Consider the following 17525-nt stretch of genomic DNA (forward strand, 5'->3'; position numbering starts at 1 on the left):
TCAGATAATCAAGAATCCATGATACCATGAAGCATCCACCTGCATCACTGTCAGCTTCTCCCCCAGCAGAGCAGGGTGGATGGTGTTGAACGCACTGGAGAAGTCAAAAATTATGACCCTCACAGTGCTCGCTGGCTTGTCCAGGTGGGCGTAGACACGGGTCAGCAGGTAGACGATGGCATCCTCAACTCCTAGTTGGGGCTAGCAGGCAAACTAGAGGGGATCGAAGTGTGGCCTGACCATAGGCCGGAGCAGCTCCAGAACAAGTCTCTCCAGGTCTTCATGATGTGGGAGGTCAATGCCACCGGTCTGTAGTCATTGAGGCCGCTGGGGCACGGCGTCTTCGGCACAGGGACGAGGCAGGACATCTTCCACAGCACAGGAACCCTTCGGAGCCTCAGGCTCAGGTTGAATACATGGTGAAGTACTCCACATAGCTGAGGGGCACAGGCTTTGAGCACCCTGGCACTGACACCATCCGGTCCTGCAGCCTTGGTTGGGTTGAGATGTTTCAGCTGTCTTCTCACCTGTTCAGCTGTGAAGCCCACCGTGGTGGTTTCGTGTGGGTAAGGGGTACAGTCATGAGGGCAGACTGTGAGGAGGGGTAGGAGGGGAGAGTGGAATATGTGTTGGTTGGGGGCCGACAGCAGATGGCTCATGTGTGGGATGGGCAGGGGCCACAATGTCAAATCTGTTGAAGAACAGGTTAAGTTTATTGGCCCTGTCCACACTGCCTTCAGCGCCTCTGTTGCTAGTTTGCCGGAACCCAGCGATGGTCCTCATCCCCCTCCAGACCTCTCTCATGTTGTTCTGCTGGAGTTTCCACTCAAGCTTCCTCCTGTACCTGTCTTTAGCCTCCCTGATCCTGGCTTTCAGGTCCCTCTGTATTGCCCTCAGCTCCTCCCTATTTCCATCTCTAAACGTCTAACTGGCCGGCCAACCATGCCTGGTGTCGGTGACTCGCCTCTGCCCCGATTCGGACCGCAACCCGCAGCCGGATCAGCTGCTTTGCCTCTTCAAGGGGGCACCGCCGCCTCCGGCTTCGGCCTCGCGGCCGAGAATCAGCCGGAGCCGCGGCCTCTGCGCGGGATTCCGCCGGCCTTGCTCTGCCGGGAACGGCGTCTGCGAACGCACCGGGATTGGAACCCTGAGGCCGGGGTCGCGAGGTGAAAATGTCCGTTCAAACCCCACATTCCAGTGGGACTCAACTGTCAAACTGCCGGACGCCTGTTCGCAGTTGTGGCGTCTCGACTGTCGGTGTGACAGGGGGTGGCTCGTCAAGAATCCTGTCAGGGCTCTCCCTCTCTCCCTCAGTCTTTTCTCCAGAGGGAGGGAGAACTCGGGTCTCACGGCGAGATTTCTCTTTCTCTCTCTCGCTGATCTTTCGGCGGGATGAAACGCTCCCTGAAGGGGCTGTCCCGAGGCTCCTCAATGGAGGGCCTCACAAAACGGAGCTCGGGGGCTGCGACTGCCGGCCACGGGGAAGATGGCTGCGAGACGCCGGGAGACGCTTCCCAAACCGGCACAGTCATTCTCCGCGATGCCCGTCAAGCACGGGCCGAGGTGATGAGGCGGAAGAGGTAACGACCAAATAAATGGCAGGCAATCCGGTATTGGGTGGGTCCGTCGGCGGTAGTGTTCTGGCCGGGTGGGGTGGGGTGGTGGAGGTGTTTGTGGGTCGGGGTGGTGGAGGTGTTTGTGGGTCGGTCTGCTCCTCATCCAAGTCGAGTTGTTAAATTTAGCCTCAGGTCGACCCTTGGGAGCAGAGATAAAGGAAAGCACGTACACCATGGACTAGACGGGCCGAAGGGCTCGCTTATGTACTGCAGTGCTGCCTGAGGAGGGCCTTCCTCGGCCAGAGGGCGCCGAGTCTGTGGAATGCGTTGGCACAGGATGGCGGAGGAGGCCAGGACATTGGGTCTGTCCAAAGCGGGGTTGATGCCATCTTGATGAGTTAGAACTTCAGAGGTTGTGGGGAGAAAGCAGGAGAATGGGGTTGAGAGGGAAAATAAAGGACTGGGGATTAAATATTACGTTTACCTCTACTGGAGACTTGCTGTGGTGTGTTTGGCCGGACTCAACATATGAAGAACATTCAACAGTTATAAAGAATTGAATTGACTTTATTTCTTACATCTTTCACATACATGAGGTGTAAAATTCTTTATATTATGTCTCCATCTAAATGTGCCATGTGCAAATTATAGTGACTTATAATAAATACTATTTACAACAATATAACCTATGTAGTCCCTTGGTAAGCCTCAGGCTCACTCACCTCACTTTCGTGCAGGGGGAGCAGCCTTCCGCCCCGCCAAACTGGGTAATCAAATTTGTGTGGATGCTGTGTGATGTACCCCACCCCGCCAAATAACAGACAATACACCATATGCAATTAAATGATTACACTTTATAGATATTACTGGAGCTATGTAATTAATAGAGATACAATATAAAAGAAACGTAAAAGGCGCCAAACTTATCAAATTTCAACCACTTCGTGCACAACCGTTGGAGCTCAATTAACCATTTGGTGTCCTCCAAACTCCTCCGCTCCTCGAATGGGACCACTTTCAGTGATCGACCAAACGCACTACTTGAGTTTGTCTGTGTCTCCTCTGCTCACTGAAGACCCGGGGCCTCAGACTCCTGCACCTGGTCCAATCCGTCGCCCCGCTTACAGCATTGTGTCTCCTCTCTCTGTCCCCATCGTGCCTTTTGCCCCAAAGACCGCAAAAGCAATAGTTTACAGACACACAATAAAGAATGACATCTATCCCAATTGGTTAGCAAATGAATACAATTCCCGTATCAATAATTATAACCCAAACAAACTGCTAGAGAGAGAACCAGCAGTTAACATCACAGAGAAGCCACTTTATATTATAACATAACAAAGAAGCCATTTTTATTTACCTTAGCAAATAACTTGAAAAAAAACCCCTTACACATGGAAATATTGGGGATCACTGGGGACCCAAGCCATCCCAACCACAATCTATTCCAGCTGCGACCATCCGGGCAGCAGTACCGCAGCATAAAAGCCAGAACCAACAGGCTCCGGGACAGTTTCTTCCACCAGGCCATCAGACTGATGAACTCATGCTGATTTGAGTGTACTCTATATTACATTGACTGTTCTATTTATTATGAATTATTATAAATTACTATGATTGCACGTTGCACATTCAGATGGAGACGTAATGTAAATATTTTTACTCTTCATGTATGTGAAGGATGTAAGAAATAAATTGATTCCTGGGATGGCAGGACTTTCATATGATGAAAGACTAGATTGACTAGGCTTATACTCGTTGGAATTTAGAAGATTGAGGGGGGATCTTATTGAAACATATAAAATCCTAAAGGAATTGGACAGGCTAGATGCAGCAAGATTGTTCCCATTGTTGGGGAAGTCCAGAACGAGGGGTCACAGTTTGAGGATAAAGGGGAAGCCTTTTAGGACCGAGATAAGGAAAAACTTCTTCACACAGAGAGTGGTGAATCTGTGAAATTCTCTGCCACAGGAAACAGTTGAGGCCAGTTCATTGGCTATATTTAAGAGGGAGTTAGATATGGCCCTTGTGGCTAAAGGGATCAGGGGGTATGGAGGGAAGGCTGGTACAAGGTTCTGAGTTGGATGATCAGCCATGATCATACTGAATGGCGGTGCAGGCTTGAAAGGCCGAATGGCCTACTCCTGCACCTATTTTCTATGTTTCTAAAGTCAATTTAATTCAATTCAATACATTTGTGTCAGCATGAATTAATCAGTCTGATGGCCTGGTGGAAGAAGCTGACCCGGAGCCTGTTCGTCCTGGCTTTTATGCTGCAGTACCATCTCCCGATGGTAGCAGCTGGAACAGTTTGTGGCTGGGGTGACTTGGGTCCCCAATGATCCTTCAGGCCCTTTTTATACACCTGTCTCTGTAAATGTCCTCAATAGTGGGAAGTTCACATGTACAGATGCACTGGGCTGTCCGCATCACTCTCTGCAGTGTCCTGCAATTGAGGGAAGCACAGTGATGGAGCCAGTCAGGATGTTCTCAGTTGTGCCCCTATAGAAAGTCCTTAGGATTTGGGAGCCCATACCAAACTTCTTGAACCATCTGACGTGAAAGAGGTGCTGTTGTGCCTTTTTCACCACACAGCCAGTATGTACAGACCACGTGAGATCCTCGGTGATGTTTATGCTGAGGAATTTAAGACTGTTTACCATCTCAATCCCAGATCCATCGATGTTAATAGGGGCTAGCCTGTCTCCATTCCTCCTGTAGTCCACAACCAGCTCCTTGTTTTCGAGACACTAACTTTATAAACAATAAAGTTATAATTTAAAGTACAGATATGTGAAAAATATGCATAAGTGTAGGTACAGTGTGTATTTACAATGGAAACTGCATTATAAAGAGTGGTTTTAATTGTTAAAGTGCAGTGATGTGGTGATAGGTAGAACAGGAGTGTTGGATGATGTTATTTCAAAAGTCCTTCCCTCTCTCCCTCGCTCCCTCTCCCCCTCTCCCCCTCTCCCCGGCCTAAGAGACGATTGCCCCTTGCAGCAAGAAATTGCCCTTTTTCACCCCTATTTCTCTATTCATTGAGATACAGTGGGGAATGGGCCATTCCGGCCCCCATCGAGCTGCACCGCCCTGCAACCCTCCGAATTTAACCCTGGCCCCATCACAGAACCACCCACCTACCCAGCGGTAGGTCATTGGGAGTGTGGGAGGGAACCGGCATGTCCACGGGGAGAGGAAGGTACATCGCCTTACGGCAGCCGCGGGAATTGAACCCGCCGTCGCCGGTACTGTAATGCGCTGTGCTGACCACTACTCTACCGTGATGGGAGGATAGTTACCTGTCTGTGTCAGAATGCTGCCATATGAATGGGGGGGGGGGAGAAGAGACAGGGAGAGGGAGTGTGGGGGGGGGGAGAGAGAGAGAGAGAGAGAGAGAAAGAGAGAGAATGAGGGAGAGAGGGAGTGAGGGAGAGAGAGGGAGAAAGAGAGGAGAGGGAAACGGAGAGAGGGGGAGAGAGGGGAGAGGGAGAGGCAGAGAGAGAGAGACTCTGATTTCACATTACAGCACCTATGTTAAAGATGAAAGGTAACAGAAGAATTTATTTAGTTCCAATGCCCTTATAATGCTTCTTTTGAACTACACACAACTTTCACACCTCCCTCTTCGCACTCACACCACAGACACCCAAATACACGCAACCTTCACCCCTCCCTCTTCACACCCACGCTACTGACTTACAGATAATAAATTTACATCAGCAGTTCTTGTTTTCCAATTAGCTGTGCTTTATGCTTCTTAGGAACCCATTGTTCGGAGCTGTACTTTGAGTTTACTGTACAGTCCACAGGCAGATTGGCGGCTGAAGTCAGTTGCTGAAGTTATTTGCTATACGTGCTAACTCCACAACAAGATGTCTGATAGTGTGGAGGCCTTCGGCCATTGCAGATGGGAAAGACGTGGGGTATTTTATGAAGAAAGATACGAGGTTTAAATAACCACTGTTGCCTTTATGCTTTGAGGCAGTGTTCTTGTGGCTGTGTCTGTCTCTGTATCTTTTTTATTTCAGATGAATAAGGATTAATCTTTCCAACTGCAAGCAACCCAGTGGTGAGTATGTTCAGTTCCCTTCGACTCCGCGTGTAGCCTGAAGCCTGTTTCTGGTTGTATACGTACGTTCGTTCATTCGTTACGTTCCCTGCCTGGATGACATGGGCGATCACGGTCTTTCCGTGGCCATGACTGTCCTTGGCAAGTTTCTCTACAGAAGTGGTTTGGCATTGCCTTCTTCTGGGCAGCGTCTTTACAAGATGGGTGACCCTCAGCCGTTATCAATACTCTTCAGAGATTGTCAGTGGCCGCATAGCTTGTGATATATGCCGGCTGCTCACGCTTGTTCCCATGGCTTCACCTGACCCTGATTCAAGGCTTGGGGGCGGGGGTGCTGCTAAACAGGTGTTACACCTTGCCCAAGGGTGACCTGCAGGCTAGCGAAGGGAAGGAGACATGTCTCCACCCAAGGGTATACTTAGCCGTCACAAAACTTGCAGAGATAATTGCCTGGTGTTGATAATCTACAGCCTCGGCGAGGCCACCTTCCAGATGGAGGACAAGCAAGCACCTTGTATCCCATCTGGGAAGCCTCCAGCATCGACCTGGAACTTAGACTATAGAACAGTACGTGAGTTCAAAGGAGAGACAGGCCATCCCTACTTTGTGTAGTTTTCGGCGATCGCTTTCGTATCAGGGTGCACAAGGGTCCCCAGTCTGGATTAAATTAACAGGGAGTAATCCTGTTCTCAGTGCTCTAACTTTATGGGGCCAATCCATATTTTTAGGCCTAGTTATTAGGCTGAATTTGGGGAGTAAGTGTTGCTTTTAGGCCTAATTCTTAGGCTTTGCTTGGACTGTTAAAGCCCTTTTGGCCCACAGCGTTGTGCTGTTCCAATGAAATGGTCAATTAAGCCAGTCTCCTCTGCCTACCCAATGTCCATATCCCTCTATTTTCCTCACGTTCACAGGCCTATCCAAACATCCCCAAAAAAAGTCCCGAACGTTTCTGCCTCTACCACCACCACAGGCAGTGCATTCCAGGGACCCGCCACCTTCTGAGTGAAAAAAAATTGCCCCTCACATCCCCTTTGAAGCTACCCCCTCTTATTTTAAGTGCATGCCCTTTGGCATTAGATGTTTCAACCCTGGGGAAAAGATACTGTCAGTCTACACTCTCCATGCCTCTCATAATCTTATACATCTCTATCAGATCTCCCCTCTGCCTCTGAAGTTAGTTTTCTCCAACTTCCAGACATCTTCCCCATCCCCCTTCCCTCTTCTTCAATTCTTCACTCTGGCATCTTTTCTCCACCTCACCTGCCTATCACCTTCCCCTGGTTTCCCTCTTCCTTCCCTTTCTCCCATGGCCCTCTCTCCTCTCCTATCAGATTCCTTCTTCTTCTTCAGTCCTTTACCTTTCCCACCTATCACCTCCCAGCTCTTTATTTCATCTTCCATCCTCCCCCCCCAACACACACACACACACACACACACACACACACCTGGCTTCACCTATCACCTTCCAGCTTGTACTCTTTCCCCTCCCCACCTTCTTATTCCCCCTTTCCTTTCCAGACCTGATGAAGGGGCCTCGGCCCAAAACGTCGACTGTTCAATCCTTTCCACAGATGCTGCCTGACCTGCTGAGCTCCTTCATGATTTTGTGTGAGCTGCTCTGGATTTTCAGCATCAGCAGGATCTCTTGTGTTGAAGATAATGGGGGAGCGCAGCACCCGTTATAACGGGAGATTTTGTGTTCATGTGAATGGGCAGCTCAGTGTGTATTTCGTGGCTCACAACTGTTTAGTTGGGTAAACACCGTTCCAAGGCTGAACAAATAAATCTGTCCCTATGCTCAATTGGGTGATTCATCCGGGGGAACGGTAGGAACATCTATGGAGGGAAATAAAGAGCTGCCACTTCCGGTCGAGACCCTTCGTCAGGACTGGAAAGGAAGGGAGAAGAGGCCAGGATAAGAAGGAGGGGGAGGTGAGAGGAAGGAGGACAAGCTGGGACAGATCTTCCCTGACTGGAGAAGGAAACTGGGGCAAGAATTTCACAGACTTTGCCCCAGAAGATGGGTTGGAAGGTTGCATCCTCCTCATTAGCCAACGTTCTGCCCTCCTCTCCTGAGTCTTCACTTGGAGATGAATGCCAAGACCCCAGAGTTGGTGCACAGGAGATTTGTCCGAATGTACCCAGCAGCGAGGGGCTTCAGCTGCAGGGAGAGAGACTGGGGAAGCTATTGCATTGAGTGACAGAGGTTATTCTATAAATAAAGGACAGATTTTACTGTAAACATCTGAAAAAGTTGCCACAGTGCCCGGGAAGGGAGCCATTTCAGCGTGAGGAGTACAGAGTCCGGCCATAGTAATCTCTGTGGCATTCACTAAATGCTAGAGGAACTCAGCACGTCAGGCAGCATCTATGCCGGCCGGTGGTGTGGTGGCATCCGCACCGGACTTCGAGCCAAGTGGCGGTTCGAGTCCGGCCGGCTCCTTGCACGCCTTCCATCCGTGCTGGGTTGAGCGTCTAGCTGGCGACTCGGCCTGGTAAAAAAACAGACAGATGTGAAAGAAACAGCAAGGTTACCGCCCAATGCGCCACGAGGCGCGGAGAGGAACAACTAAAACGGAAGACGTTTCGGGCCGAGGGCCTTCATCAGGACTGGAAACAAGATGAGAAGTCAGAGTAAGAAGGTGGGGGGAGGAGGGGAAGAAGTAGAAGGTGGCAGGTGATAGAGGGGGTGCGGGTGAAGTAAAGGGCTGGGAAGTCGATTGGTGAAAGAGATAAAGGGCCGGAGAAGAGGAAATCTGATAGGAGAGGACCGAAGGCCATGGAAGAAAGGGAGCACCTGAGGGATGGGATGGACAGGTAAGGAGATAAGGTGAGGGAGCAAAATGGGAAAGGGGAATGGGGAATGGTGAAGGGGAAGGGTGGTGGTGGGGGGGTGGGGCGGGGAATGAGCAGAAGTTTGAGAGATCAACGTTAATTCCATCAGGTTGGAGGCTACCCAGATGGAATATAAGGTGTTGCTCCTCCAACCTGAGTGTGGCCACATTGTGAGAGTAGAGGAGGCTGTGGCTGACATGTCTGAATGGGATCGGGAAGTAGAATTGAAATTGGTGGCCACCGGGAGATCCCACTTTTTCAGACAGACGCAGCGTAGATGCTCGGCAAAGCGGTCTCCCAATCCACATTGGGTCTCACCTCCAGGTGAGGCCACACCTGGAGCACCAGGTGGTCGACCCCAACAGATTCACAGGTGAAGTGTCACCTCACCTGGAAGGACTGTTTGGGCCCTGAATGGTAGTGAGGGAGAGTGTGGGGGCAAGTGTGGCACTTGTTCCACTTGCAAGGGTAAGTGCCAGGAGGGAAATCAGTGGGGAGGGACAAATGGACAAGGGAGTCGTACAGGGAGCAATCTCTGCGGAATGTGGAAAGTGGGGGGGAGGGAAAGATGTGCTTGGTGGAGGGATCCCGTTGGAGATGGTGGAAGTTATGGCGAATTATGTGCTGCATGCGGAGGCTGGTGGGGTGGTAGGTGAGAACAAGAGGAAGTCTCTCCCTGGAGGAGTGGCATGAGGATGGGGTGAGAGTGGACATTCGTGAAATGGAAGAGAGGTGAGGGCAGCATTGATGTTGGAGGAAGGGACACTCCTTTCTTTGAAGAAGGAGGACATCTCCTTCGTTCTGGAACGAAAAGCCTCATTCTGAGAGCCGATACGGCAGGGATAGAGAAGCTGATTGAGGGGGATGACATTCTTACAAGTGACAGGCTGGGAAGAGGTATAGTTCAGGTAGCTGTGAAAGTCAGTAGGTTTATAAAAGATATCAGTAGATAAACTTTCTCCAGAGATAGAGACAGAGAGATAAAGGGGAGGGAGGTGTCAGAAATGGACCAGGTAAATCTGAGGGCAGGGTGGAAGTTGTAGACAAAGTTGATGAAGTGGACGAGTTCATCATGGGTGCAGGAAGCAGCACTAATGCAGTCATTGATGTAGCGTAGGAAGAGTTGGGGAGTGATACCAGTGTAGGCTTGGAACATAAACTCCACGTACCCAATGAAAAGGAGGCATAGCTGGGACCCACGCCAGTGCTCGTGGCTACACCTTTTAGTTTGAAGGAAGTGGGAGGAGTCAAAGGAGAATTTGTTGAGGGTGAGGAACAGTTCCGTCAGAGGGAGGAGAGTGGTGGTGGAGGGGAACAGTTTGGGTCTGGTGTCCAGAAAGAAGCGGAGGGCTTTGAGGCTGATGGGGGTTGGAAGTGTGTAGGGACTGGACATCCATAGTGAAAATGAGATGATCGGGGCCAGGGAACTTGAAGTCATTGAAAGGATCAAGAGCGTGTGAGGAGCTCGGATGTAGGTAGGAAAGGTCTGAAGCCAGGAGGATAAAACAGAGTAGAGGTATGCCGATATGAGTTCAGTGGGGCAGGAAAGAATGGGTCTACCTGGACAAGTAGGTATGTGGATCTTGGGTAAGAGGTAGAAATGGGAGGTGCAGGTTGAGGGAACTATGAGGTTGGTGGCAGAGGATGGGAGATCCCCAGAGTCAATCTGGTTGGTGATGGTGTGGGAGACAATGGCCTGGTGTTCCTTAGTGGGGTCCTGTTTGAGGGGTAAGTAAGAGGAGGTGTCTGAGAGTTGGCACTGGGGCTCAGCAAGGTAGAGGTCAGTTCGCCAGACTCCTCCAGCACCTCCCTAATCTGCGGGTTTGATGGTGAGGCTAGGATTAGTGCAGAGGCAGTGGAGAGCGGAGTGTCGAGAAGGAGTGAGGTTGGAACGTTGAAGTCGAGATGGTTGATGTCCCATCGGCAGTTGGCAATGAAAAGATCCAGGGCAGGCAGAAGACCAGAGCAGCGTGTCCAAGGAGAGGAGGGTTGAAGATAGGAGAAGGGGTCGTTGGTGTGGAGTGGAGCGTCCTTGCCTAAGAAATAGGCTCGGAGACGGAGATGGTGGAGGAAGAACTCGGCATCATGGTGGGCGCGGAACTCACTGAGGTGTGGGTGCGGGGGACAAAAGTGAGGCCCTTACCGAGGACAGAACGGTCTGCCTCAGAGATGGGGAGGTTGGATGGAATTGTGAAGACCCAGCACGGATGAGAGCTGGAATCGGAGTCGGGGAGGGGGTTGGTAGTGTCTGAGGAGAGGGGAGGATTGGGGTGTTCAGGGAAGGTGATAGATTGGTGGATAGAAGAGAACTTGTAAAGGGGGAGCCCAGATGGAATATTTTGTATGTGTTGCTCTGAATTTACAGTATCTGTAGAATCTCTTATGTTTAATCTCTACATATCTGGTGTGTTTCTGGTTTTTAATTATGTGGAGGGTTAATTTGCTCTGAAAACAATAATTCAACCTCAGGGATAGAGGAGCTTCAGGAGTCTATTCAGCAGTGGTGGGAATTGAACCTGGGTCGCCGGTACCGTAAAGCATTGTGTGGACCGCTATGCTACCGGGCTGCCCCACAGTTCACTTGGAATCCAGCACCGTGTATAGAGTGTATGATCAACAGGATTGTGTTAAAAACACATCCAGAGCACTCCTTGGCTGGCGGGGTGGAGATAATACGTCCCTACCAAAGGAGGTGTGAGGTGCTCCTTCCCTCCGCCAGCCTGCAGGTCACCCTTGGACAAGGTGTAGCACCTGCTTAGCCCCCCCAACCCGGGTCATGTGAAGCTAAGGGAGCAGGTGGTGGATGGTTGTATGAGCAACCGGTGCAGATCACAAGGCCTGGTTATGCAACCACTGATGCCAGGCAGACAATCTCTGAAGAGTATTGACAATGGCTGGGGGGCGGGGGCAGGGGGGTCACCCATCTTGTAAAGACACTGCCCAGAAGGCGGCAATGGCAAACCACTTCTGTAGAAAAATTTGTCAAGAACAATCATGGTCATGGAAAGACCATGATCGCCCACATCACAGGACACGGCGCATCATGATGACGTCATACGACACGGCACATAATGATGATGTCATATGACACGGCAGATAATGATGAAGCAGCTTAATTTCCAACTGACAACTTCTGGAAATCCAGAGTAACACACGCAAAATGGAGCAACTCAGGAGATTAGAGAGCTGGATAAAGAGCCAACATTATGGGCTGACCTCCAAGAGGTCCACTGCTTTGTTGTGGTTTGAAGGTTTGCATGCCTCAGTGACCCAGAGAGCTATACTGGCAGGGGTCGGGGCTTGGTGCTTTGGCTCTTGGTAGGATCACCCACGCCAAACAGGTCAAAGGGTAGAGGTCAGACTAAGAGTGGTCCAGCAGTCCTCCAGATTGTGGGGTTCAGCTCAGAATTGTTACGGAAACAGGAGTGAAGATTCCTTCTACATCTGAGTGCTGACGGTGTTTGTGAGTCTCTGCCCGGGCTTGCATGGCTGACAGTAGTGAAAACTGAGAGAAGCCACCGACGTGATGAAGGGAGCCCTGAACTTCGTCAGAGACAGAGGACCTTCATTGCAGAAGGTAAAGTAAGTTTCAAGCCGAGACCCTTCATTGGGACTCACTAATACTTTGTGATTTGTGAAACCGACCATTGTGTGCGGGACATTCTGACTCTGCCCAGCTGAAACTACATAGGGGGAAGGCATCAGATCAGTATTGGCACTTTCTGAAAGATATATCCCTGCCTCTTAAGGCCCAGTTCAGGACAGATCAGGTTCATCACTTAAACCTCTGTTTAGTCGTATATTCAGGGTGCCATGCGTCAACGCTGTAACAGAAAGGGTTCTGCTAGTTGGGACGTGCTACCATTGTAATCATGTGATTCTGTAAATCTGCCTGACTATATTCAAAATGTTAACATTAGGTAGGTGAATACAGCAATAGGGACTGTAGTGATCAATTATTATTATCACGGTGTCAACGAAGTCAAAGTAAAATTTATTATCAAAGTACATATGTGTTTCCATCTACAACCCTGAGATTCATTTTCAATAAATCTATAGAATAATAAACATAACAGAATCACTGAAAGACCACAACAACCTGGCGGCTCGGCCAGAATGCAAAAGGCAACAAGCTGTGTAAATATGAAAAGAAAGAAATCATAAAAACTTAATAAGCAGTAAATATCGAGAACATGAGATGAAGAGTCCTTGAAAGTGAGTCCACAAGTTGTGGGGACATTTCAATGATGGAGCAAGTGAAGTTGAGTGAAGTTAACCTCTCTGGTTCAAGAGCCTGTACCTCCTTCCTGATGGTTGAGAAGTAATAACTGTTCCTGAACCTGGTGGTGTGGGTCCTGAGGCTCCTGTACCTCCTTCCTGATGGTTGAGGGGTGGTAACTGTTTCTGAACCTGGTGGTGTGGGTCCTGAGGCTCCAGTACCTTCTTCCTGATGGTTGAGGGGGTAATAACTGTTCCTGAACCTGGTGGTGTGGGTCCTGAGGCTCCTGTACCTTCTTCCTGATGGTTGAGGGGGTAATAACTGTTCCTGAACCTGGTGGTGTAGGTCCTGAGGGTCCTGTACCTCCTTCCTGATGATTGAGGGGTAATAACTGTTCCTGAACCTGGTGGTGTGGGTCCTGAGGCTCCTGTACCTTCTTCCTGATAGTTGAGGGGTAATAACTGTTCCTGAACCTGGTGGTGTGGGACCTGAGGCTCCTGTACCTCCTTCCTGATGGTTGAGGGGTAATAACTGTTCCTGAACCTGGTGGTGTGGGTCCTGAGGCTCCTGTACCTTCTTCCTGATAGTTGAGGGGTAATAACTGTTCCTGAACCTGGTGGTGCTGGACCTGAGGCTCCTGTACCTTCTTCCTGATAGTTGAGGGGTAATAACTGTTCCTGAACCTGGTGGTGCTGGACCTGAGGCTCCTGTACCTCCTTCCTGATGGTTGAGGGGTAATAACTGTTCCTGAACCTGGTGGTGCTGGACCTGAGGCTCCTGTACCTCCTTCCTGATGGTTGGGGGGTAATAACTGTTCCTGAACCTGGTGGTGTGGGTCCTGAGGCTCCTGTACCTCCTTCCTGATAGTTGAGGGTTAACAATTGTTCTGAACCTGGTGGTTTGGGACCTGAGGCTCCTGTACCTCCTTCCTGATAGTTGAGGGTTAACAATTGTTCTGAACCTGGTGGTTTGGGACCTGAGGCTCCTGTACCTCCTTCCTGATGGTTGAGGGGTAATAACTGTTCCTGAACCTGGTGGTGCTGGACCTGAGGCTCCTGTACCTCCTTCCTGATGGTTGAGGAGTAATAACTGTTCCTGAACCTGGTGGTTTGGGACCTGAGGCTCCTGTACCTTCTTCCTGATAGTTGAGGGTTAACAATTGTTCTGAACCTGGTGCTTTGGGACCTGAGGTTCCTGTACCTTCTTCCTGATGGTTGAGGGGTAATAACTGTTCCTGAACCTGGTGGTTTGGGACCTGAGGCTCCCGTACCTCCTTCCTGTTGGCAGCAATGAGGATGGGGGCCTCTGATGATGGATGCTGCTTTCCTGTGACAGTGTTTCATGTAGATATGCTCAGTGGTAGGGAGGGCTTTACCTGTGATGGACTGGGCTGTATCCACTACTTTTTATAGGATTTTCTGTTCAATGACATTGGTGTCTCCCTACCAGCCTGTGAATATACTCTCCACCACACATCTATAGAAGTTTGCCAAAGTTTTAGAAGTCACACCGAATCTCTACAGGCTCTCAAGGAGGTAGAGGCGCTGCCGTGTTTTCTACAATAGAATTTACAATAAAAACTCCACATAAACAAAGATTGCCAAACATCCAATGTGCAAAAGAATGCAAATTGTGTAAATTTAAAAAATGCTGGGAACTTGAGTTGTAAAATATCCTTGAAATGTGAGTTTGCAGTTTGCAGGAAATAGTGTCTGGAGAGTAAGAATCTCTCGGATCCACCTGGACCCTACATGAGGACTGAAAAGGGTTCTGGGCTTGAAACATCGACTGTGTATTCAATACTGCCTGACCTGCTGTGTTCCTCCGACAGTTTGCATGTGTTGTTCTGGGTTTCCAGCTTCTGCAGAGCCTCTCGGGTTTTTGAAGACCCTCCCCATTCCTGCATTTGTTTCTCCGGTGTTTCTCCATTCTCCAGTCCCCCACCTTCCTTCCTCCTCCCGCGACGGTGGCAATCTATTGGTCTCCCGTCTACAGTCACAGATTGAGCCGCCATTGCTTCTTTCGCAGTTCGCCGTGCAGCCGCATTCTTCGGGTTGAAAGAGGCCGGCGCTGGTGAAGAATGGACTCTGCTCTGGACCGACTCCTCCGTGACAGTGGACAAAGCCTTCCAACTGAAATGCTACCAGGTAATTGGCCCACGGAAGAGCCAATGAGAAGCTCCCATTCTGCCCCACCCCCAGAATCTGCTCCAGTCTGAAACCCCACACAGCTTTTAAATTTCATTATGTTGATGCTCTAGTTATAAGGTTCTCCTTCCCTCTGCTAGCCGGCAGATCACCCTTGGGCAAGGGTGTAGCATCTGCTTAACCCCCTCCCCCCACTGATCAGGGTCAGGTGAGGCCATGGGAGCAGGTGGTGGATGGTCGTACGAGCAGCCGACGCAGATCACGAGCCCTGGTGATGCAACCACTGACACCAGGCAGACAATCTCTGAAGAGTATTGATAATGGCCGGGGGGTCACCCGTCTTGTAAAGTTACCGCCCAGAAGATGGCGATGGCAAACCACTTCTGTAGATAAAATTTGCTGAGAACTATCACGGTCCATGATTGTTCACGTCATACGACATAATGGTTATGATGATTATATAGTCAGGTTGCCTCAGACTTTTGCACATAGTACTGTATTGGTCATCGTGGAGCGGAGAGCAGGTTTGTAAATCTGGCGGAAGGAAAGGATGTTGAGAATGGCGAGGGTGGAGCGCTGCGGGAGGAGTGTAGGACAGGTGGCAGAGAAGGAGAGCCAGGGGTCGGGTGGGCAGACACGCACCCAATCCTGAGACACCAGGCAATGTCACTTGATTCCAAATATCGGTTTATTGATCATTACAGAATGTCGTTCTGGTGCTTCCCTCTCCCTTTTCCCAACCATGACTCCCCTCTCCCTGCGCCCCCCCTTTTCTACTCTCAGTCCACAACAGAGACCCGTATCAGAATCAGGTTTATCATCACTCACACGTCATGAAATTAGTGTTTTTTTTGTGGCAGCAGTCCAGTGCGATACATAAAATCACTACAGTACTGTGCACCCTAGCTATATAGATGTGCTCCTAAGACTTTTGCACAGTACGATACCTCATTATGATCTTGCATTTTGTCATTTACCTGTGCTGCATTTTCTGGGTAGCCTTTACACTTTATTCTGTACTTTGATTATTTTACCCTGTTCTACCTCAGTGTACTGATCTGTGTGAGCAGTAGGCAAGACAAGCTTTCCACTGTATCTTGGTACGTGCATGAAAGTCGCAGGAGGTCAGCAGTTTCTGACATACTCAAACCACCCTGTCTGTCACCGTTAATCATTCCACAGTCAAAGTCACTTAGATCACAAATTCTTCCCCCTCTATTCTGGTGTTTGGTCTGAACGATGACTGAACTTCTTGACCATGTCTGCATGCTCTTATGCATTGAGTTTCTGCCACATGGTTGGCTGATGAGATATTTTATATTAAGGAGCAGGAGCACCTAGTAAAATGGTCACTGAACGTATGCCACGTCATACTGGCATTACCGTCTGCGTGGATTAATAATTCTTTTCCTCACACAGAAAATTAATCACTTTCCTGGGATGAACGAAATCTGTAGAAAGGACTTGCTGGCCAGGAACTTAAGTCGAATGCTAAGGCAATACCCAGAAGATTACAACTTCTTCCCTAAAACCTGGTGTTTACCATCTGAGTAAGTTTAAAGACCACTTCGAAATGGAGTGGGGCTCTGTTCATGCATGTGCGTATTTCGAAGTTTCGAAGTGCATTTATTATCAAAGAATGTGTAAATTATACAGCCCTGAGATCTCCTTGCTTGTCAGCAGTCGCAAAGCAAGAAATCCAAAGGAACCCAATTAAAAATAAAGGCCAAAACCGATGCACGGAGAAAGGGAAAAAAACACAAATCATGCAAACTGTGGAAGCACGCGACAACATTGTGAACCAAAATCTGTATGGCCTCTCTGAACCATAAGGTGTGTTTAAAGTGTGTGTGTGTGTGTGTATAAGTTATGAAAAGATTAAAGATTAGCCTTATTTGCCACATGTACAGTACATCGAAACATACAGTGATATGTGGTCTCAGGCACAGAGCCGAGAGTGCATCAAACCGGCAGAGCCTGGGTCCCGAGAGCGAGGAACGACCTGAGGTTTGGACGATTTAAGTGCCGGGCCAGATTGAAAAGGTCAGGAGGTGACGAACGGGCTGGTATTCAGCTCGCTGCTCGGCAAGGTTTACTGAGCAGTGCGCTGAACTGAGGCCGTGGCCTGCAACGAACAGGCTCCTGGACCGGCTGCAATGACGACTGGCTTCGTGTCAGTGCACTCACTTCTGTCAACCTCAGTTCTGAAAGTTATTTGCTTACTTTTATTGTTGAAACGGTTTAATTTTGTTTCTGCCCATTGGGTGTCTGGCAGTCTTCTTTTTTTTAATGGGTTCTTTTAGGTTTTGTTGTTCTGTGGCTGCCTGTAAGGAGACGATTCTCAGGATTGGATGTTGTATACCTACTTTGATAATAAATGTACTTTGAACTGTGTCAACGACGCTGAGCACCACTTTCCTATCTCTATTACATCAAAGGTTAAAGTTCAAAGTAAATTTATTATCAAGGTACATATATGATATGACATTGAAATTTGTTTTCTTGCAAGTACAATAGAATCTGTGAAAGACTAAAAATAGCAAAAACTGACAAACAACCAATACACAAAAGAAGACGGATTGCAGATAAATAAATAATACCGAGTTGCAGAGTTCTTGAAAACGAGTCCATAGGGCTGTAGAATGAGTTGTGGGTGGAGGTGAGCGAAGGTTTCTGTGCTGATGGTTGAGGGGTAA

At 49.2% G+C, this 17525-nt stretch overlaps 1 protein-coding gene across 1 annotated transcript in view; it reads left to right on the top strand.

Annotated features, from left to right (window-relative positions):
• Nucleotides 1–1392: 1392 nt before the first annotated feature.
• The window catches only part of LOC134340208 (tubulin polyglutamylase ttll6-like), a 73604-nt gene continuing 57471 nt past the window's right edge, over nt 1393–17525 (top strand). Inside the window, exons 1-4 of the mRNA XM_063037184.1 lie at nt 1393–1580; nt 5597–5628; nt 14711–14829; nt 16249–16379. Of these exons, the coding sequence (XP_062893254.1) occupies nt 1393–1580; nt 5597–5628; nt 14711–14829; nt 16249–16379 (470 nt within the window). The remainder of the gene's footprint in view (nt 1581–5596; nt 5629–14710; nt 14830–16248; nt 16380–17525) is intronic.

The sequence above is a fragment of the Mobula hypostoma genome, chromosome X1 (assembly GCF_963921235.1).
Source record: "Mobula hypostoma chromosome X1, sMobHyp1.1, whole genome shotgun sequence".
Classification (NCBI taxonomy): Eukaryota; Metazoa; Chordata; class Chondrichthyes; order Myliobatiformes; family Myliobatidae; genus Mobula; species Mobula hypostoma.